General features: G+C 37.0%; 1 protein-coding gene across 2 annotated transcripts in view; it reads left to right on the forward strand.

Annotated features, from left to right (window-relative positions):
- The first annotated feature begins 911 nt into the window (after positions 1-911).
- The window catches only part of LOC110020670 (pentatricopeptide repeat-containing protein At5g67570, chloroplastic), a 37560-nt gene continuing 16122 nt past the window's right edge, over positions 912-22349 (forward strand). Inside the window, exons 1-7 of one of the 2 annotated variants that reach the window (XM_020718851.1) lie at positions 912-1603; positions 6541-6732; positions 6998-7079; positions 7351-7542; positions 7646-7759; positions 19584-19677; positions 19807-19964. In XM_020718851.1, coding sequence (XP_020574510.1) covers positions 912-1603; positions 6541-6732; positions 6998-7079; positions 7351-7542; positions 7646-7759; positions 19584-19677; positions 19807-19964 — 1524 coding nt within the window. The remainder of the gene's footprint in view (positions 1604-6540; positions 6733-6997; positions 7080-7350; positions 7543-7645; positions 7760-19583; positions 19678-19806; positions 19965-22349) is intronic. The other variant, XM_020718852.1, reaches the window with a different exon arrangement.

Below are 22349 nucleotides of genomic sequence, written 5' to 3' on the forward strand. Positions count from 1 at the left end.
TAAGCGAAATTTTACATTGAACAAATGACCACAAATGAATAATTAAAATTCTCAGTCAAAAAATAGATTGGTCCTAAACCTTAAATAAATAAAATTGACTTATTTTACCTGTTTACGTTCTTGGTTTCTTATTTTTTTTGTTATTTTTTCTTCATGGTATCCATTAGAGTTAACGTAGAAACCTAAGCATTGTATATTGAACAACAAAATTAGTTTGGAAGATTTTACAACCAAAAATAGCTAGAAACATATCGAAATGTTGTTAGGCGGAGTCCAGAGTCCCTCTGTTCAAGTGGGTGTCGAAATGCCGGTGTCGGATTGTCAGTGTCAAAATCCCAACGACGAAACGCTAAAACCTCTGACACGCTTCCAAGTTTGGTGGCGAATAAGTTTAAAGCTCAGCCACCCTAAAACTAGTCTGGTTTCGAAAACAGTAAACGCCCGTGGTCACATCGAGCAAGAGAACCCTAAACCGCAAAATCACAACTGATGACCTGTAAAAAATGAATATGAATGGACAACACAAGTTTTTTTCAAATTACTTCTGCGGTCTTCAGGAGAGGTCGCACTGAGAAACACATTGTTAATATTTTTTTAAGATGGCGAAAATGAGGCCCCATGATTTACAGATGACGCGGCCTTATTAGAGTTGTGATGCAAAACTGTTTCCGGACTCCAGACCCAATATTTTCTCGACTTATATATCTAATACTATTTGGATATATGACCTCCTATTATTTTACATCAATGAGACAACCTCTTAGTCTTCCATTAAAAAAATCATAAACAAAAGATAAAAGCAAAAAACTTTTCAAAAGTGAAATACCTAATGTTTGTAAGAAAATTCAAGTTCATTAGATACTTGAAAACACAGATTTGAGTGGAATGTATCTAAAACCAACAAAAAGATTATGTGGTATAAGTTTAATTTTCCTTTTTATCTCAATAATGACACTTCCCTCTCTCATCTCCAATCTCAGAGCGCACTCCACGCTCTCGAAGCCGCCATGGATGCATTTCCGGCAGCTTTCTCCGGCGGCTTTGCCTCCCTTCCTCCCAGTTCCAATGGAAAAGTCTTAGAACCCGATACAGAAGTCATAAAGCAGCGTCTTATCCGCAAAGGCGTCGTCCCGACCCCCAAAATTCTCCATACCCTACGCAAGAAGGAGATCCAGAAATACATGCGCCGTACAAAGAAGCTAAACCAGCGAAAATCTACTCTCACCGAGGTTCAAATGAGAGCGTTGGAGGAGGACACACTCTTCCGCAAAGCTAAAGCTGAGTACCGCGTCGTCATGGCCGAAGTAGACAGTAGACGGGAACCCGTTGGGAGGCCGTGGAAACGAGCGAGCTGTGTTGATATAATGAAGCTTGGAAGCGAAGCAGATGGGTTTTTGGAGAAGAAGCTAAAGGTTGAGCACTTGGAGGAGCTAAGGAAGGTGTTTGTAGAAAGGAATGCAGAAATATTGAGGGGTTTTATCGATGACGCAGACGTGGAGAGTTTTGAGAATGGTGTGAAGCAGAGTAGCATGAATGGCATGAAACGGAGGGAATCTATAGAACGGATGAGCGATGATGAGAAGATTCAGCTGTTGGCCAGAAGGTATATTGCTCTGTTTTTAGTTTTTTCATGCTTTTTTTTGGCGGTGATGTGTATGGATTGTTACTCTAGTAACTCTGTTATTCTTCATCAATCATACAACTAGTTATGTAATTGGTGGGTGATTGATGTTTCACAACTAGCACCACGACATGATTTATAAAAGGGATAATTACCATAATTAGCATTTGAAACTTTGCCATTTACAAAATCTAACACCCGGGTGATATTTTTGAACTTCTGAACCGATCTATTTATGTGTGCCACCATTGAGAGCTTGATAAAAATGAAAAATATGGGTTGGGTTTTATCATGAATTTTGATGTTTTAGTGAGAATTTGAAAATTAATGAATAAGGGTGCTAGATTTGTAATTAGCAATGTTTTGGGTGCTATGTATGTAATTGCCCCTTTATAAAAATTTTCCGTTTTGGTTAATTAATGACTTTATTAATTAAAACATTGATTAATTGATTATTATTAAATTTTACCACACAACCTCTAAATAGGATCAGTATGTGTTGTTGACACTAGGGTTTTTTTTTTTAAATAATAGATCATGGCACCAATAGTTTAATGATTGATTGCAATACAATTAGTAAATAACCCCCATTGTCTAAACTATTATTTTCAATCATGTATTCGGAAAGTTATCCTCCTTTTATCTCTTATTTTCAATATACTAATAAGGTGAGAATGGGGGGTTGGGTTTGAGATTTATTTATTTATTTTTATCACATTTATGTTTGTATTTAGGCTGTGTGGGGTGGGGTGGGGTGGGGTGATTGCTAGAAACTTGCTTTGTTCGGTCAACCGAGAAGAAACGAGGGTGATTCAACTAGAGAGATACGATAAACTATTATGTTGTAGTTACTTTGAGATTATAGAGAAGCGGTGATAGAAAAAAAAAACATGAATTTATAATTGTTTGATATATAGACCTTAGTCCACTCTTAGAGAGAGTAAGTCAAATATCCAACCACGACAACTGATTATTACAACAAAGATATTCCAGAGTGTTTACAGAGCTTTTCCGAAGAGCGTTTAGAGAAATAGAGAAGAGGAGGAATTAAATTACGACAGGGGGAGTCACTTACACCTAATAGGAATGTACATAAAAAAATAATTGCATTAGATAATAAGAAGAGAATGGAAGACTCCAGGACACTTGGTCTTTAATCATGGTTTAACTAAGAATCCGTATAGACTTCAAGAAATCTTCTAAATTTAGTCACCAAACTTTCATGAGGACTCTAATGCTATTGATGAGAAAAGGGAATCCTCAGAAAGCCATGATTAGAATTGCAACTGAGGTGATAAGAAGAAAGTTTGGGGAGTAATCACAGAGTCTAGTGCCTATGTTTCGTTGCCATTGATTCATTCTTGTAATAGTCATTTATAGCTTTGAGGGACTTTTAGTACATAGATTTTTAATGATTTTGAGCTAATATAGTTATAATGATAGCACAGAGTAGGTCCTGTGCTACTTTAATGAGTTGCGTCTAGTCCCGATGTGCACTTCTGCTTGATGACATGAATCAAGGATTTGAATATGTTCGTGTGACATGACAATCCAATAAGATTGTAGTTCAACTGGGGTTGTGGGTGTTTTGAGATAGAGTAGAGGATGAAGACTGAATATTTTCATAATTCTGACATATTTAGGCACTATTGTGGTGGTGAACAAGCTAAGGAGTAGACATGATTCTTGATGTCACAATAAGAGCATTGTACAAGTTCACAAACAAGTTTTAATTGGGGTTAATTTGGGAGGACTTGCCGATTGATTTTATAGAGGGGTTGCCACAATCAAAAGAGTCTGCCGTGTTATTTGTGGTAGTGGATCGCATAAGCAATTACAGACACTTCATTCCACCGTGACACGCATAGACTATTGTCTCAGCCTCTACTATGTTCATACGAGAAATGATTCGTTTGCATGGTATTCCAGAATCCATTGTATCAGACAGTAAAAGGTGTTCCTTAACCATTTATGGAAAGAACTGTTCAGATTATGAGGGGTAGCCCTAAAGATGAGTAAAATATATTATCTCTTGATAGAAGAGGTGGCCAACATGAGTGTGGAGACGTGCCGGTGTTGTTTTGTATTGATACATCGAAAATTTGGGCAAGGTGGATTGCTTAGGCCAAGTATTGGTACTACTCTTTATACCATACTACAACGCATGCCACTCTTTTCAAAATTTTGTATGGGCGGGATCCACCTCATCTGATACACGTTATGACACGTTATGGGCATAGCACTAAACCGATATCCATTGTAAACCATTACTTGGAGGAATGAGACAGGATATTCACAGAGCTAAAGAGACATCTGTTAAGGGACCAACAGATCACAAAGAGGAAAACTGATGGACCTAGAAGAGAGATACAGTTTGAGCCTGTGGATATGGTTTATTTGAGATTGAGACCTTAGATACTTGCCAGGAGGAGGAGCAAGAAGCTTTCTCCATGATATTTTGGATCCTATGATATTGTGGGATGCATTGAGGTAGTGACATACCATCTGAGGTTACTACCATCATCATTGCATCTAATATTTAATATATCACAACTGAGGCGTGCCATCGAAGACCACACACCCTCATCTTTATTACCTTTGACGCTGACAGAGGACATGGAGGTGCTTTTGAAACCTTTAGAGGTAAAAGGAGGCATCGAGGAGATACTGAGGTAAATAAGGTGCTGATTAAGTGGAAAAAATCTATCAAATTATGAAGTAACTTGGGAGCCTTATGAGGTTATTTAAAAACAATTTCCATCATTCTATCTTGAGAACAAGGTGCTTCTTTTGTAATGGAGTATTGTAAGCCGGTCCCTCCTAGACTGACCCAACCTACGAGGGCAAAAATTGGGGTTTATGCATGAGAGGATACCGACCCCTTGGTGAGGCCTGTTAAGCACCTGATCACTTATGCGATGGGAGGAATTAGGGGAGTTTTGGGGGGAAGTTTGAATATTTTGGGCGGAAAGTTTGGATGTGTTTTGGGGTGTTTTATTAGGGATAATAAGCTGGGGTTTGCTGTCATGTTTTGGATTCCTGCAGTTTTCTTTTTCTCTTCTTGTTTCTAGCGGCGTCTAGGGATTGTGGAGAGTTGATTTACATCTTGGATTGTAGATCACCTATTGTATCTTATTTTTTTACTCGGAAATTAGTCAAATTAGCCATAATTTAGATTTTCCCACATATTTCTTGCAATTTGTCTGTTGATTTTGGCTCTGATTCACGCCACACTGCTATAGTAATCCAGTACAAAAAATTGTTACAATTACTGCTGCATTAACATTACTACAATAACAAAGTTGCTGTATTTTGCTATTGCCCTTTTATCATATTCTTTTCAACTTATTGTCATGTCAATTGCCTGCAACAAAACACAACAAAAATGAAAGTTACCATAAAATGTACATAGAAATACACCTTGTTTTTATGCATTTTGAACACTTAAACAGGAGGCGGCGCGTAATTTTAGCATTCATTGGAAAATTAGTGAATGCTTGATATCAACATTGAAAAATAAACATTTACAATCAGTGGAACACTATGCTACTATTCCAACTCATAGGAAAAGACTAACTTTTGGTAACAAACTCTATGGTGTAAGCGTTCTAAGGGCATGCTCCTTGTTTTTTTGATATACTGCCAAGCATAATTGCTTATGCTTGCTATTGTGTTCATAACAAACATAACCTCACCACAGTAATTTGCACAAAACATGTTGGAAGTTTTTGCTTATTTACTTTGTTCAAAAACTTAAAATTGCTACCACATTAGGTATAAGTTTCTCATGTTACATAGGAATCTGCTAATGCTGATACCATATGAGATTGCCAATTGAATATTTTTGCTGAAGCTATCGCATGAAGCATACTTTGACATGCATAACAAATCTATGTCGAATCTAATATCATTTGAGTTGTAGGAATGGACATGGTTCTCATACATAGACTTGGAAGCTTTTGTTAAGGATACATTTCATGACAGTTTAAGGGTATACTATTACATAATCTATAGTAAAGTTCCGATCATTCAATTCAAATATGAATAAATTTTAGTCTTATTCATGGTAATCTTATATAAAGACATCAACATGTGGTTCTATTATCAAAGATATATTGGTTAAGATGTCTCTTGTTCTAGTGAATGTGGGCATATTTCTTATTTTCTTTATCTTGAATTTTTTCAGTTGATTTAGAAAGAAAAAAAGAAGAGAAGGAAAAACAAATAAAGTGCATAATACAATTCATCAAATCAAGTGGAATTTTGTGTTAGGGATATGATCATTCTTGGGCTGCAACTTAATATATTAAACTTTTGGAATGTTTGTTTCTTAAGTCATGTTTTGTTCCAATATGGTTCTTGCTTCTCCATCTATAGCTCTGATTTATTTCAGAATTAGGGACCAAGCGATGTTGATCCATTTGTGCTCGCCCTTGCTAGAGTCACGATCATCAGTGCCTCATCAACAGGAGGGGCACTTTCCATGAATTCGTTTGTAATTGGTGTAGAAAATATAATCGTGAGTGACGACAAGCTGGTGGATGGGGTTTGCACATATTCTTCATTAAATGGGCAAAAATAAGAAAAAGATTCGTTACTTTTTTTCTTAAAGAAATGTTTGGCAAATTGAGTGGTGTTTTCAAATTATGATGGAGGCTTTTGTTCCATGTCATCTTTGTTTTTCTTTTTATATTTTTTCTCTGATAATTCTTATTAATTGTCCACATTGTACTAATATCATCTTGTTGTTATAAAGTTATAAAAATACCTGCATTAAAGTTAGTCAACCTGCACTTATATTTTATTTTCCTTCATCTTTAATTACTTGTTCTGAACTCCCAGAGCCAGCGGAAATCTCTATTATTTTTCTTGATTGGTTGTGATAAAAAGGGCAACATTCGATGAATCAATTTTTACAGACTAAGCAGTACAAATCTAAGCATACAAGACTGGAAGTTCTCAAGGTTGATGAAGTATTCAGGGCTATTGTTTAGTGAGATGTGCATGCTTGAAATTTTGGAAGAGCTTGGAGCTCTTAAAAATTGGAAGCAGGCATTATCTGTTGTGAAATGGGTGTACAATCAGCAAGAATACAAGAATCGTAAAAGCAGGCAAGTTTTTTGTACTATTATTCATTCTGTTAGATTTTCACTAGATGCCTATGAATCCGATCATTAAAAATCTCCCATGCACCCAAAAAAAAAAAGGAGCCATGTTATGCCTTGATTGTTCCATACCTATCTGGAAGGTAAAAAATCTCTCTTTTTATTCAAAAATAAAATATAAAAAAACAGATTGACAGGTTAAACTTTGAGCTTCAAGTTCTTTGCAGTTTCTTACCAGTCTAAGTTTTTTTATTTTTGTATTTTCTTAAAGGTTTGTGTATACAAAACTCTTGTCTGTTCTTGGAAAAGAGAGGAGGCATCGCGAAGCTCTAAAGATTTTCAATGAAATGAGAGTAATAATTTTTTTCCTTTTTACTACTTTATCCATTCATAATGACAGTTGTCTTTGATTATTTAGTATTTCAGCTCAAGAATGAGTGAACAATTAAAGTTAACATTATTACACCTTTTCAAAAATAGCTCAAGAATGATGGTGAACATAGACTATATCCAAAGTGCTATATATGTAAATATAAAAGTTTAAACGTGAGATATGTAAATAAATAAGAATTATGTGCTATGTATGTAAATTTTCCTTTTAATTATGGTTTTGATTGTTTATAGGAGGATGGGCAAATATATCCTGATATGGCAGCTTACCACTCCATTGCTGTTACGCTTGGCCAAGCTGGTCTTGTGGAAGAATTAATTCTTCTAATTGAGAGAATGATGCAGAAACCTTCTAAAAAACTTAGAAATATGAATCGCAAAGACTGGGATCCGTGCTTAGATCCTGATATCATCATATATAATGCCGTGAGCACAACAGCCTTCATTGTCTTTTATCTTAATTGCACAAGCATCCCCGAAGATGCTTGTTTGAAATTAATATGTTTTTAAGATGCCAACATTTTTTTAGTTGTTGAATGCATGCGTGTCATCTCGTCAATGGAAAGGAGTGTCTTGGGTGCTGCATCAGATGAGGTTTAATGGGTTGAGACCCACGGAAACAACATATGGGTTAGCCATGGAAGTAAGTTATGAACATTTATGATTTTACACCCATGCGGCCATGCCCAATATATATTCGCCATCATTCTTGAGCTGAACCGTTTCAATTGCATATTTTGTAACTTTTAAATATGTGGTTCAAATCATAATTTTTTTAAATTTCTATGTTCTTATGTTCTAAATTGTTCAATTATTTTCTCTTTTTCCCTGTCACAAGCTTCAGGCTTGTGGGAATTGAAATATCACTACAAATCCTACAGCAATGAAATTCTCTAATTCCAAGCGATATATGTTATTTAGTGACCCGTGTCTTGCTCCTGAAAGTATGCATGTCTTGGGATGTACTGCTCTCTGCTTATGTGGCCGTGTAATGGTTTATTTAGTGGAGGCTACTGGTGCTATTTTGATTTGCCAGATTTGACGCACAAGAACTCCTATGGAATTAATATTATGTTGAAGAAAAATGAAAGATTTACCTATCACTAATAATCATTTAATACAACAACTTAATAGAGATAGGCAATAATGATTTAATAAGAAAATCTGTGAATTTTGGCAGTAAATATGAAGCAAAAAAAAAAAAAAAAAAAAAAAAAAAAAAAAAAAAAGAAGAAGAAGATGAAGAAGAAAAAGAAAAAGCCAATATGTAGAATTAACCTTCATTAATCAATCTTTTATCTCTCTTTTTCACCAATAGCAATTTATATAGATGAAATAGAATAGAAATGTAAATATCGAAGTAAGAAAATCAGGCATTACACTGAGACATAGAGATGACAATATTCCCCTAGATTTACATAGCATATTTGTAGTGATAGAGTAACAATGGTGGATCAAATCATTAAAATGTGTGAATGTTTTAGATATCACGTTAGAGTGATGTTAATATAGACGGGGATGTTATTAGTAAAATTCAAGTTGGATGGTTGAAGTGGAGGAATGCGTCGGGCCTATTGTGTGATAGAAAGTACTGCTTAGACTTTAAAGGAAAATTTTATAAGATGGTGGTGAGACCTGCAATGCTTTACGGCGCAGAATGTTGGCCTATGAAGAGAACATAAAACTAATTTAAGTGTTGTTGAGATGAGAATACTTAGGTGGATGAGTGGCCTGACACTTAGAGATTAAATGCGAAATGAATGTATCCGTGAAAGATATGATGTAGCTCCAATGACAGATAAGATTAGAGAGAGTCATCATAGATGGTTTGGTTACATTAAATGTTAACCATCTGATGATCCGGTTAAGAAAGTAGATGTTTTACATTCGACTTATGTTAAGAAAGGGAGAGGTAGACCTAAAAAGACTTGGGCATGTCGGCGATAAAAAGTAGGGTTGGGGGAGTTGCCCGTAAGAAGCTGACGGTCACCGAAATCGAAATTTCGTCGTCCGCTTTGGAAGGACGCTTTAATTCATATATAGATTTAAGTTTAAAATTAAATATGAAAATCAAACTGACCATATATTTTTCATAGTTTAAATGAAAGAGCGCTTTACCTCAAACCCTGTATCTATCCCGGAGAATAAACACAAGACTTGATGATGATGCTCGACCAAATAAACTAAGAAATACATGACGTCCGTTTGGTCTACGAAACCATTTTATTTGCCAACATTTTCACCTATTTAATATGAAGAATTAAATAGGGTTTAAATTAAGTTGAGGTTTATTTTAAGCTGTGTTTGGAAAAGCTTCCTATAAGGGCAAACCCCTATAGTTAATTACATCTTAAATGACCGAAATCACATAAGAATACTCTCGATAAAAAATAAGGAAAAATTATCTTAAAGGACTTCAAAAGGATGAGAATTTTCAATGAAATCAGACAAAAATATCTAAAAGGGGAATGACTTAAGTTTGGAACATTTATTACAGAATCCAAAGAAAGAAGAACTAGGGGATGCCACAGATCCAGAGTAGATCATCGGTGACTTCCCCTCGTACCCTATGGTTTGGCTTCAGTTTTGAGGAGAAATTATTCAAATGTTTCATCCTGTCAATTTTATTTAATTGGGGCTTACATTCGTGTGAAACGATCGCACAAAAGACCCGAAAGATGTGAGGATTTAGGTCGTAACGAACGACAACCTCAGAATCCTAAAACGAGTTAGGACTTAGATCGTACAGCAGAGCTATACAAATGCCTAAAGAAAATGTTGAGGATTTATGTTGCGCTAGGAGAACAACCTCGAAATTCTATGGATTGTTGTTTTAATTCTATGAAAGGAATGATTTAACTGGGAAAGACATGTTCTGCTGTTGAAGATGGTCGTGCTGCCCAGTTTCAATCTCCTTGTCATGACGAGTTTGAGTTTTCTAAGGTGTTACGTTATAATGTCAAATTCAACGGCTCTATGGTTGTAGTTCTTCTGATATTTTTATAGATAACATGTTGAGGTTGTACAGTATATAACACGACAGTAGAATATGTAGCACAAGACAAACAGTAGAGTATGCAGTAAAGAAAGCAGTACAACATGCGGTGTAAAGAAAAAAAAGGTACAACAGGGAAGTGATTATAAAAGAATAACATGCTATAAACATAAAACAGACCTGTATACCTGAGAGGTTCGCTGTTCCTTAGGTGTAATTGATGCAACAGGTACAAACAACAAAATTTAAGGAAGCAGACTGAAATGCTTTAAAGAAACATCGTCTAGAAATCTCGAGAAAGATTGTCAAAAGACTCACGACAAGAGAAATGCGAGGAAATCGATGAATCAACAAATCAATTAAAATCGATGAAAATCGTAGGAAACACGGGAAAATCCCGAAAAGAGACCACGAGTGCTTTGTCCAAAAATTTCAAGGAAACATATGAAAAAGTCCGAAAAGAGGGGACCGCAAACACTCGGGTCGGGGCTAGGCTCAAATATATATATTAGTACTCGAGGGTCGTCGAAGGCTACTCGGTCACCCGTATGTATAAAACCCGTCACTCGACTAGAAGAGTGTCCTATCAAATAGCATAAACAGGTGATCAACAGGTGGACAACCAATGTTTAAAATGTATTTAAAATTTATGTTTTCAGCATGCGCATAAATTTCAAACATGCAAAAAGTGGTTGTATCAATTTTGTTTGTAGATAAAAGTGTATTTTTGTTTTAGAAAAAGGTGTATCTGTTCTTATCAATTTTTTTTTATCAATTTTAAAAAGTAGTTGTCCATGAGTCGATCGCGTTGTCGGGCATAAGGCTACCAATAACCTAAGAAGGTTCGGGTCAACTTCCGCTAGTCTTGTGTCGGTGAATGATACTGTCATCCTACAGCTCAACGGTTTCCTGAATCGGATCCCGATATCGTAGGATGACATATCATTTTTCTCTATCTCCGGTGTGCCTTTGTCATCACCGCCCTAAGCCCCAAAACCAAAATCGACCTACTTGCGACCTTGCTTGATGGTTTCACGTATAACAAAAGACTATACGTGGACACTTATGTATCAGACATAAGCATAAAAAACCGAACCAAGGAGCAAAGAAAAAAAGAACAAAAATGGGGTGAGAGAGAGGAGAGACTGATTCTCCTAAAACATCGAAAAGAACGAAGGATGAATCAACCCTCAAAGCTCGTGACGAAAAGTCCCGGAAAGGAAGACCCGATGATCCTCGAATCAATTCAGAAGGATATCACTTTCTCACATTTTCATAAGTGGGTCAATCCAAGTCAAAATGACCTCCTAACGTCGGTATCCAAACCCATATCAAAATTAATATTTTCCAACTCCCGAATTAACCAATAGCCTCATATATCACATGAACTTAAAATCTTTCCACAGGGCCAAATAAGTGCTCACGGCCGTGGTCAATAAAAAAAAGAGGAAACAACCACCAAGGCTTTCGGTCAAGCAACCCAAAGAACAAGAGAAGCTCACGACCAAGGCAACCCAAGACACAAGAAGCTCACGGTTCAGGCAGGCCAGACTAGCTATATAAAGATCTTTGATATACATAAGAGAGTGCAAAATATAATCATAATTTCAATCCACCTACAACAAACCATCCCAGTAATTCAAGCCTAACAAGCAGGACTAAATCACACCAAACAACCTCCAATAGGTATCACGGGTAAGGGTTGCAAGAGGAGCAAATCTCAATGGTGAGCTCACAGGTAGGACCAAAGGGGGAGGCTAACTCAACCACATCACAAACCCACGGCAAGGAGCCAAACAAATATCAAAACTGCAGCTTTATAAGCTTCCAAATCAATCCATCAAAACCAGCTAACAATTCTCGAATAAGGACAACACAGTACGTCAAAACAGTCTCTCAGGTAGGAGCTAAGGCCAACAAAAATCAAAACCAAAGCCACTTCTCGGGTAGGGGCAGGACAAGACAACACCGAGCTCCCAAATAGAGGTTAAAGCAAATAAAACTGAACCTTCTCTATGAAACAGGGACAAGAATAAACACCATAACAAACTCTCGGGTAGGAGCTAAAACAAGCAAACCGAGCTCCCAAATCAGGCCAAAATAAATCCCTCAAGGTTAGTAAAGGTCACATACCCAAGACAAGATCTCAATCTAGAACCCAGCCTCCAACTCTTCCAAGGTGAAAATCGAGCCCCTAAAGAGATCAAATCAAAACTTTAAAGGTTAATCAAGTGCAGTATATGATAACAAATATGGATCCAACAATTTTTAGACATATCGAAAACCAACAGGGGCAAAGAGAACAAAACCACACCCCAAATCAAACAAAAATAAGCTTCATAGTCAGGCAAAAGTCGAGAGCTAGAGCAGGTAAGACCGAGCCCCAATGGAGGCTAAAACCGAGCCATTCAAGGCCAAAAATAAAGCTCCAACAGAAATTAAGATCATGGTCTCCACATAAATTAACATCCAGCCACTTTTAAACAAATAAAAAATCAGCAAGGGCCAAAGCGAGATCCTTAAAGCTAGCAAAGAAGCTTCAAAGCCTTAGCAAAAATCAACATCTCATGCTCCTGCAGTGAAAACCGAGTACCCACAACGACCCAAAACCGAACCATTCAGGGCCAAGACAAGGCCTGAGCATAGATTAAAATCCAAGCTTTAATAGAGAAAATCCGGTCATTTCAAGATAAAACCGAGCCATTCAAAGCCAAGGAACAGCTCACAAGCTTTTGAAATATCAAGATATGGAGCCACTATATGACTTAAGCAAGAAAAATAACACAGAGAGTATATTTAGGCCCCCAATTTAAGTATTCCAAGCATGTTTTAAGCATGAAACAACTTCCAACAGGTATCTAAACAAAAGGATGCCTCATGAGGAGTTAAAACGAGTCACCAAAACAATTTATAGGACCTTTCAAATTAAAGAAATTCCTCTTTTTTTTTATAACACATGTTTCGAGTAAGAGAGTAGCAGGAGATAGAAATAAGAGTAGGTTTTCCCTCTACATTCAGCACATATGGGAAGAACATAAGTAGATAATCTGCACATGCTTGAACAATGAACTAAACTTTCATAAATCCATATCACCATTTTTATTTAATATCAAAAAATTCATGGAGTAGGCCCAACCAACATGCCATACCCAATCCAAGTATGTCGGTCCCAACATCCCTGACCGAGCAAAACCGAGAGAAAGGAGGGACAGAGGAGGGAAGAAGTACCTCTTTGCAGCAAAAGAAAGCAACACAAAACTTTTAAAAGCACTTCTCAACTCTAATCCTTCCTCCAGCAGTAAAAAGAAGCCAACCTAAATACAGAAAGTTGAAGAAATAGGTGAGAAAAGAAAATCACAGAGTTTTCCCTCCCCTTAAAGATTTTCAGCCCCCTCCTAAATGCTCTAAGTAGAGCTTAATATTGACGGGAGGAGGAGCGATTGAAAGCTCGTAAACGGCTCGAGGAAACGAGCAGAGCAGACACCACATACACCCCATACGGGCAGCTCGAGAGAGGGGGAGGATGAGATCCTCGCAGGGGATAAGATCCACGACAATGATAAGGGGATGGGTCGCGGGATCGTCCCGCGTGCGCGAGTCGAGCGCGGGAACAAGACTCCAACGACACGAAGGAGCGGGCCAGGTGGAGCCGAGCGAGTCGAAGCTAGGGCAGAGGTCCACTGGGTCGAAACTTAGTAGAGGGCAGGGGGGAGGTAATGAAATTAGGTTTAGATTAATATAAGGTAGTAGTAGTAATAATAATAATAATAATAATAATAATAATAATAATAATAATAATAATATATTTATTATTATAATTAACACTTAAATGCGTGTTTTTCCCCAGACGTGTCATCGCGGTGGAACGAATGTCTCCCCTAGGCAAAATCGATGTTCCGGACGCATCGACGCAGTCCGTTTCGTTTCGTCATTTTCGTCATCCGGAGTCGGTCGGGCAACCTCGTCGTCGATCTGGTCAAAAAAGCGTCGCGACCCGAATCACGTCAAAAACTCGGCTTGAATTCGATTAAACAGGACGGTGAAGAGCGCAGCGGCGTCAAATCGACGAGTAAAGTCAATCCTAAGGCCGACAGTCCTATAGGAATGCTCTCTGAGTTCCTTCAGAGTAGCCTTACCTGCCAAGCAATAGCGGTCAAAACTACTACATAGAACGTCAAGTCGAGTGAAGAAAAGTCCAGAATTGCTAACAGGGAGGACTCCTTCACTAGTTTTCTAGGAGTAGTCGACAGAGAGGTCCTCAGTCGACAAAAATGTCCTACGGTTAGATCCTAGGCTACTAAGGAGGGGAAAACTACACCTCGACCGAAAGCGAGGTCAACAGGGCATGTTGTAGAAAAGGTGATATTAATTTATTAGAATTAAATGAAAATATGAAACTATTCATGTAGCCGACCATACTTAGTTGGATAAAGGTTTATTATTGTTGTTGTTGTTGACTTGAAGAAATTATACATTTAGTATGCACTTACAAGATTGAAAATAAAGAAGATGAATTTAATTTAAGTCGCAAATACTTAACTAAATACCTTAAATCACTATTTATAGGCTCATGATGCATGCCAATAGATGAGATTGAAATTTTTTTAAATTTAAAATAAGTTTTAACCACCAAACAACCCTTGTCTTTTTTAAAATTTTGCACACATATATGTAGGTAATTTGTTAGCTCTTTACCATAAATTATATGAAAAATGGGACTTACCAATTAGTCATGCCACCATCTAAATATGGCTTATGTTCATTTTTTTAATGACAAATGTCGATGTCTACTATACACCACCCACATACGGCTTTTCTACGATCATGAATCCATTCAGCTTAAAAAAAACTCGACTTCATTGAATTAGTATTAACAATCCTCAATTGACTCCAAATAATACATTCCAACATATGTGAAAATGAATGCAATCTAAACTAAAATTAAAATCAAGCCAAACAAATTAACAAACCTAATATTAGAAAATAAAATACACCCTTTTTCCACCAATAGTATATAATGCTTCTCAACCTTCATTGTTAGTGATACGCCACCAACAAATTTTCATCAGCCAACACGAATCTAAGTGCAATTTTTTGAAAAAGAAAAATTCAAACTTTGATTAAGAGTCATCCAGAGCTTCAATTTCAACAAATTATAGTCAAATTGATCGGCTCGATGAGACAGACCTAATGCTATGAAAGTTAGTCCAATCCGAGTCAAATTAAGCCCGGATCAAGTCATTAAACCACTATTGGAGGATTTTCGGAGGCATTTGAAAGGTCAAATGGATGTCGAATCTAACGAGTTCATAGTCGAATCGAGCGTCTCGAAAAAACCAATCTAACGAGCCCAAGATTACTCAATTCCGACATCGTTAAGACACTCAAATGTCTATCAAACGTCATCTGATTAAGGGAATCGCTCCGGATCGTTTGATCAAAATGGTTCATATTCTTGCATTAATTGCACTCAAAACACTATAAATAGAGCATCACCCCTCACATGAAAGAGGATGCTTAAGAGAAAACTTGAAGCTTTGAGAAAGACCTCAAGTCCAAGATCATTCCTGCCATCGTCGATCGCCGTCGACCACCACTGACCGTCGACCACCATCGCCGACCTTCATGACTTTCGTCAGCCTCCGCTGACCTCTGTCGATCACCGCTGACTAAACTTCATCAGCCGACGTTGTAACTTGGAAAGCTAGTAACCCTTTCCCACCTGTGGGATAATGGACATTTGTAATCATCAACTTATAGTGGATTTTTACAACTGGGTCGGACCCCGTGGTTTTTTCCCTTTACGGGTTTCCACGTAAAAACTTCTGGTGTCATCACTGGTTGTTTCACTTTCATCTGAGTGTGTGTTGAATCCTTGTGCAACGCTAAGACGATAATCCATTAATTTACCTCCTCAAATTTTCTAGCACGCATCAATTAGTATAGCTTCAAATATATAAATAACAAATAAAATGAACAAACTAATTGAAGTAAAATGCATAAAATATAAAGAAATTAATATTTTGCGCGATGCTTTCAATGAGAATTAATGCTAAGTGATACCAAAGTTAACCAAAACAACGATAGAACACTAATATTATTGTTGAATTTCAAATAGAGACTTACAAATAACCAATCAAAATGGGTAAATGACAACAACAAAGGCACAACACACCCAACTAGTAGTTGTGTCATGTTGGTGGCGGTGAATGGGAAAAGGGATGTGGATTACAGTTGGAGGGTTGAATCAGTGTATGGGGATATGGAGGGGAAGGGTAGTAGGCAAGTACGGTTGGGTTAGTGGGAGGAGGGTAGGTGGAGGCCAACTGGCTTAGGAGGGCGGTGGCAGGTGGCGTGAGGATAGGTTGCGGGTGAGGGAAGGTTGGGGAGATGTCGGTGACTTGATATGAAATTGGCTGGGGAGGGGTGCTATGGTGGTTGAGGGGGCTATTGTGAGAGGACTGCAGTCACTGCATGCTATAAGTATAGGAAGTGGAGGAGGCTGATGGCGGGGAGGTAAGGGAACTGGAAAGGAGGCGGCTGGGCAGTGAGGGTTACGGGAAAAACATTAAAGGGACTGTTTTCTTTGACGTAAGTAAGGATGAATTAAAGGGACATTTTTCTTTGACGTCGACAAAGATGATGAGAGTTAAAGCGAAAGAAAGATTGCAGGAGAAGTGAAATCAAGTATAAATTTCCCCGCAGGATCAAACTAAATTTCTTCGTAGAATCAAACTACAGTCGTAGCATCACTTGATCTTTGAGAGACGGTCTCCGCCTCAGATGAGTTATAGCCCGCACACCTTCTTGCCTTCGAATATAGACTTAAAAGGGAAACAATGGAGACTAACGACTGTCCTGAAAAAAAACACACACACCAAAAATTTCCTAAATAAACAAAACCAATAAATATATAATCCTACGGTAAAGAGGAGCGCGCCCTGCTGCAAATAGAAGGGAAACCCGTCTTTGGAAGGATCGATCAGGTCCTTTTCCAGGACAGAATTGTCCGAACAATATAGCAACACTTGCCGTGTCTGGGGAAAAAAGGTGACCACATCACAAAGTGTCAGCTTCAACAATTCATTCTCATTTTTTCTGAGAGACTTTGTGGTTCCTTTTAAATATCTAGAAGTTAGATTATTTTAAATAAGACACCACTTAGAGATTCTATCCTAATTTTGTAAGGATTTATGATTTTATTTTAAGTTTTTTAAAAATGCATGCTCCAATGATTAATCATTACTCTTAATCATGAGAGTGAACTTTTAATTGCAGCTAGTCAGTGGGTGCTAAATGGTTAACATATAGTAACAACAATCGTGGTTTTAAATTATTAAAAGTTATTGCCTTTAGCATAGAATAGATGTTTGTCGAATGAGGTAATTTTAACTCGATCTTAGCCAACTACGGGCTTCGTGCCTCACTAATTACACTATAATATGGGGATTTATGCTATTGGAGAAACTATGAGCTTTGGTCATAGCCATAATTTAATATGCTATTTTATGTTGAATAATTTGGGTAGAAGGCCTTGGTCATAGTTATGCTTTTTGGTGAAGCGATTTGAAGACAAAATCATATGGTCAGAGATATGCGACATGACTTTTCTCACATTAGATCTTTGAGAGTAATCATAAAGTTATGCTTTATTTGACGTTTATTTTTTGTGAGCTGAGATTTTCTTAAACTAGTCATTCTTATCAAAAGAGTGTGGAGGATGAATGCTTACTTGGATGTTTTTTTTTTGGTATTCATATTTTTTAAGATTTTAATCTGAAAGCCTTAGGATTTGGGATATTTTGATGATAATATTCTCCCATTGATTTTTTTTTTTTTTTGACAAAATCATCTTTTGGGTAGAATGTTGGAGACAAAATCATCTTTTGGGTGGTAGAATGTTGGAAATGCTTGTATTTATAAATTGAGATTTTTATTTTGTGAGTGTGCCCCTCCGATTTTGAATTAGTATAACTGTACACCCATCATAAGGGTATTTCGAAATTCTAAACTTTAATCTTATCACCTGCCTGTCAGCTTATAAATTATAAAGTTGATGATTTGCGTGTAGTTTGAGTTTATCTAGGAAATTCTTTGTGCTATAAACATTGTTGACTCTAATTTGAATATAGAGAATTAGGTCTAAGATTTAAAACTTATGATGACTTATTATTATACCTGATAGGCGTGAAATTGGGGTTTTGCATTTCTAAAAAATGATTTTTTTTTTGGGTTAAAGGCATTGAAGGCCATATACAAATATAAAATAAAAATAATTTGGTGAAATTTATGGTTTGTTCAGTTTTAATTACACCTAGAACAAGAATTAAAATCACTCACTATTTGTAATTTTGTTGAAATAATACTTAAATATTGCCAAAAGTACCTGTCTCGTAAATTCTTGCACTTGTGAGGAGAATCAGATTTGTTTAGCAGGACTTATGACTCCGTTTTATTCGCAGGATGCCTCTTCCAAAAGTGAGAGTACAACAAATTATGGTTTGAATTTGAGTTTGAGAGTGAGTTTTCAGAGTTCAAACTATTGTACATTGTTTGAGTAATTGCATGCTTTTCATAGTGGCTTTGAATTCCTGTCATTTATTTATTTTTTTAATTCAAGCAGCATTATTTAATTTCAGTGTAAGTATTAAGCATATTTGTTGGAGATAAAATTATTTTTAGGGATTTAATGTATCAAGCACATATTTTTGAAAAGGTTACTCAGCCTGTGATGCTTTAGTGGTTTGGATTTTATTTGGAAACTTTCATTTGCATGAATGCACGTCCATTTAAGATGTACAGGGTTCAATGCGGGTTATTCATGAGAATGCACTGTCATTATAATGTGCTTGTGAGTTGTGACTTTGCATTCTAAGTTCATTATTGTTGCATTCTGTTTGCTTGCATGTGTTGGTTTGCAAATTCGGTTGCAATTGCTGTAATTTAGTGTTTCTTGTGCATCTAAGACATTGCTTTTTCCTGTTTGCATTTAATTTTCTTATATCTTTTATTATGCTAATAAAGTAAAGGCATTGCTTGGTCCATTTTCACAATCAATTTTATTCAGTCCCTTAAGGTTCTGAATGTTCAAGAAAGTTTTGAGCAGTAGTGGGGAGGTTTCTATTCATACTAAAGTGTGAGCTATTGAGTCCATTATATGCTCCCTGTAAGTCCAGTTGAAGTTTTGATTTTGTGTTTTGTTTTGTTTTGTTTCTCATTCTTTCTTGTAACATGGCTCATTATTCATCTTTTGTGCTCATTTACTGCTGTTTTGCAATTTTGTTTTTGTAACTTTAGTCATGTTATCAGGTTTAGAAATTCATTTTGAGCCCGTTTTATTTTAAGTTAGATTGCTGAAAATTTCAACAGCCTATTTGACCTGTCAGAAAAAAGCTCTCTCTCTCTCTCTCCCTCTCCCTCTCTATATATATATATATAATATCTTGAACTCACAGGACTTGCTTCTTGTAAGGTGATGCTGAAAGCTGGAAAGTATGACGATGTCCACAAGTTTTTTGAAAAAATGCAAGAAGGCCGTCTGGCTCCTAAGGCAATAAGTTACAAAGGTGGCCAAACGGTTCAAATATTTTTTAGCCTTTACTTTGAAGTTTTTGCTATACTCATTAACTCATTATGGGTTTATTCAAAGATTTTTTGTTGAGTGAATCTCTTTATTTTTATTTAATGACTTGCAGTCCTTGTGAGAACATTTTGGGAACAGGGTAAAGTAGATGAAGCAGTTGCAGCAGTCCGAGACATGGAGCGAAGAGGAGTTATTGGAATTGCTGCTGTTTATTATGAATTAGCTTGCTGCCTTTGTAATAAAGGAAGGTGGCTAGATGCTACCATGGAGGTAAGTAATGATAATTTTGTCGAAAATTATGGATTTAATGCTTATTGATGTTGAACAGGTGGTAGTTACTCCTGCCCTTCAATGCTAATTTTTTGTATTTTATTGAAGCTCTTTGTATTTTGAGTTCAATCGAGTTTGTTAATTTGTATTTTGGGCATTAGATTGTGGATCTTAATTTCGAGTGTTTATTGAATGTTGTAAAATGTACTCTTTCTTGTATTGGAATAGATGGTTGTGGGTCAGATCACAGATGGGTCAAGGTCGTGCAGACTTTTTCATTTCTTTCACTTTTTTCTCCCACTAGTGTTTTAGAAAGAGAGACTCAGGGCATGATGGCGGCTATCCCTCCCTCGTAGGGTGGGTAGATGCTCCAAAGAATGGTGGTGGTTTTTGTGTTGGTAGTGTTGTTTTAAGGCCAAGGAAAATTCCAGAAAAGTTTCGGGTAATTAAGTTGTGGACTCCTTGGATGGTTTGGTCGGCCATGGAAGTTTTGAAATCTCCAAGGATATGAAGATTTAAGGCGTTGCAGCAATTTCAAGGCACTTGAGGATCCAAAGTGAATCAAAATGACACAAATCATTTTTAGGCGTTGGGAGCAGTGAGGCGTCTCATTTGGATGATGAATTTGTAAATACGAAAGATTCTTTCAGGAAAACCAAAGTGGAAAATGTGGATCTAACAAAATATGGGGTTGTGGATCAACAAGATTTCACGCAATTGGATGCTGTGATGGAAGAATCAAATCATGATCCAATGATTTGTATTAGAACTGAAACTTCAATTTTAAGGCTAATGCAAGATTTCGAGAAAGCCACTTTCACGTCACCTATTTCAGAGCCACAACATTATGATTCTATGGAAGCTGAAGTGGTGGATATGGGATTCATGTATAACATGGTAGTGAAGTAACAAAAATACACTCCAAATTAGACAATCATGAGAGAACAAAATAAAGAAATTGCAAAATCAAGGCGCACCACCCGAAATTGTTGAACGAAATCCAATTTCGAATTCATCAAAGGGCCTCCTTCACTATGTGATTTCCCTTGAAGTCTCATGAAATGGAATTGTTAAGAGAAGGTGCAACTCAAATTAAAACAAATAACAATGCTACAGATCCGAAAATTCATTAAATGTGGCACAAAATTTAAGTTTTGATGATCAATTTGATGCTAGTTTGCAGCCACAAGAGGAAAGTTATGTTATTTCTATAGCGTGGATTTTTAAGATTTAAATATGCATGATGGAAATTGTCCAGAATAGTGCACTTAAGGTGTTTGACAGATTGCTTCACCCACTTCTTTTGGAAATAATGGACTATTTTTTGGTAGTTTTCAGCAAAATTTAAGCATAGATTTATGCACACACGGTGTTCGACATAATGCCTTTTAGGTACAATAACCTATCAATTTGGTTACAAGGGATAAGGTAATCTTGAAGCTTCTAAGGGAGCTACGAATAATGAAGCCAATGCATGGCAAAAATTTACCCACTTGAAGATAGATCAAGTTGAAGATATTATTATATCTCACCTGATGGAATTTCAGTTTCTCTTAATCATGAGATGATGCAAAGCAATTTTGAGCGGCCAAACCGACCATTCGTTGGCAAGCTTCTTGGATAACACTCACCACATTCTCTTTCACATAAAGAGCTAACTCATTTATGGGCATGTTATGGAGATATTGAACTTGTGATTGTAAGCCCAAATTATTTCATATGCATTTTCATATCGGTGGAGGCATGAGATGCAGTGTTGTTTGGTGGCCTTTGGTTTGCAGCTGTTGACCTCAATTTTCGTGAGGTCTAGTTTTTCTCGTAGGAGTTAGGATCTAGCCTTAGGGGTCTTCCTGCGATTATCTTAGAACCTTAGAAGTGGTGCCCGCCTCGTTTTAGTTCGACCTATTTCCGTCCTCTTTTGTGGTTCCAAGTGTGTGGTATCGACTTCTAGCATTTAGAAGGGTGAAACCAACATGAGGAAACCCAAAAGGGACCCCTATAGGACCTTTTTGAGCCTTAGGGTGGCCTTCTGCACAATTCGCACTCCCGCGCGCACAAACTTCGCAATTCGGAGAGTCGACACGTCCGATCGCCATAATTCACATCGCTTGCACTGTTACCCGTCGAAGACTCGAATGAAATTTTTGAAACAATCGATCGCAGGTCGATTTTTTGTGAAGTTTGAATTTCGACGCGTTTTGACCTGATTGTCGGCGACGTCGTCCGAGCGACCCCGGATGACGAAACGGACTGCGCCAACGCGTCCGGAACGTCAATTTTGCCTAGGGAGGACACCTATTTTGTCGCATCGTCGTGCGCGGGTAAAATGTGTTTTAATTAATATATATATATATTTATATGTATATATATATTTATATATATGTT

Source organism: Phalaenopsis equestris, unplaced genomic scaffold (genome assembly GCF_001263595.1).
Source record: "Phalaenopsis equestris unplaced genomic scaffold, ASM126359v1 Scaffold000107, whole genome shotgun sequence".
Lineage (NCBI taxonomy): Eukaryota > Viridiplantae > Streptophyta > Magnoliopsida > Asparagales > Orchidaceae > Phalaenopsis > Phalaenopsis equestris.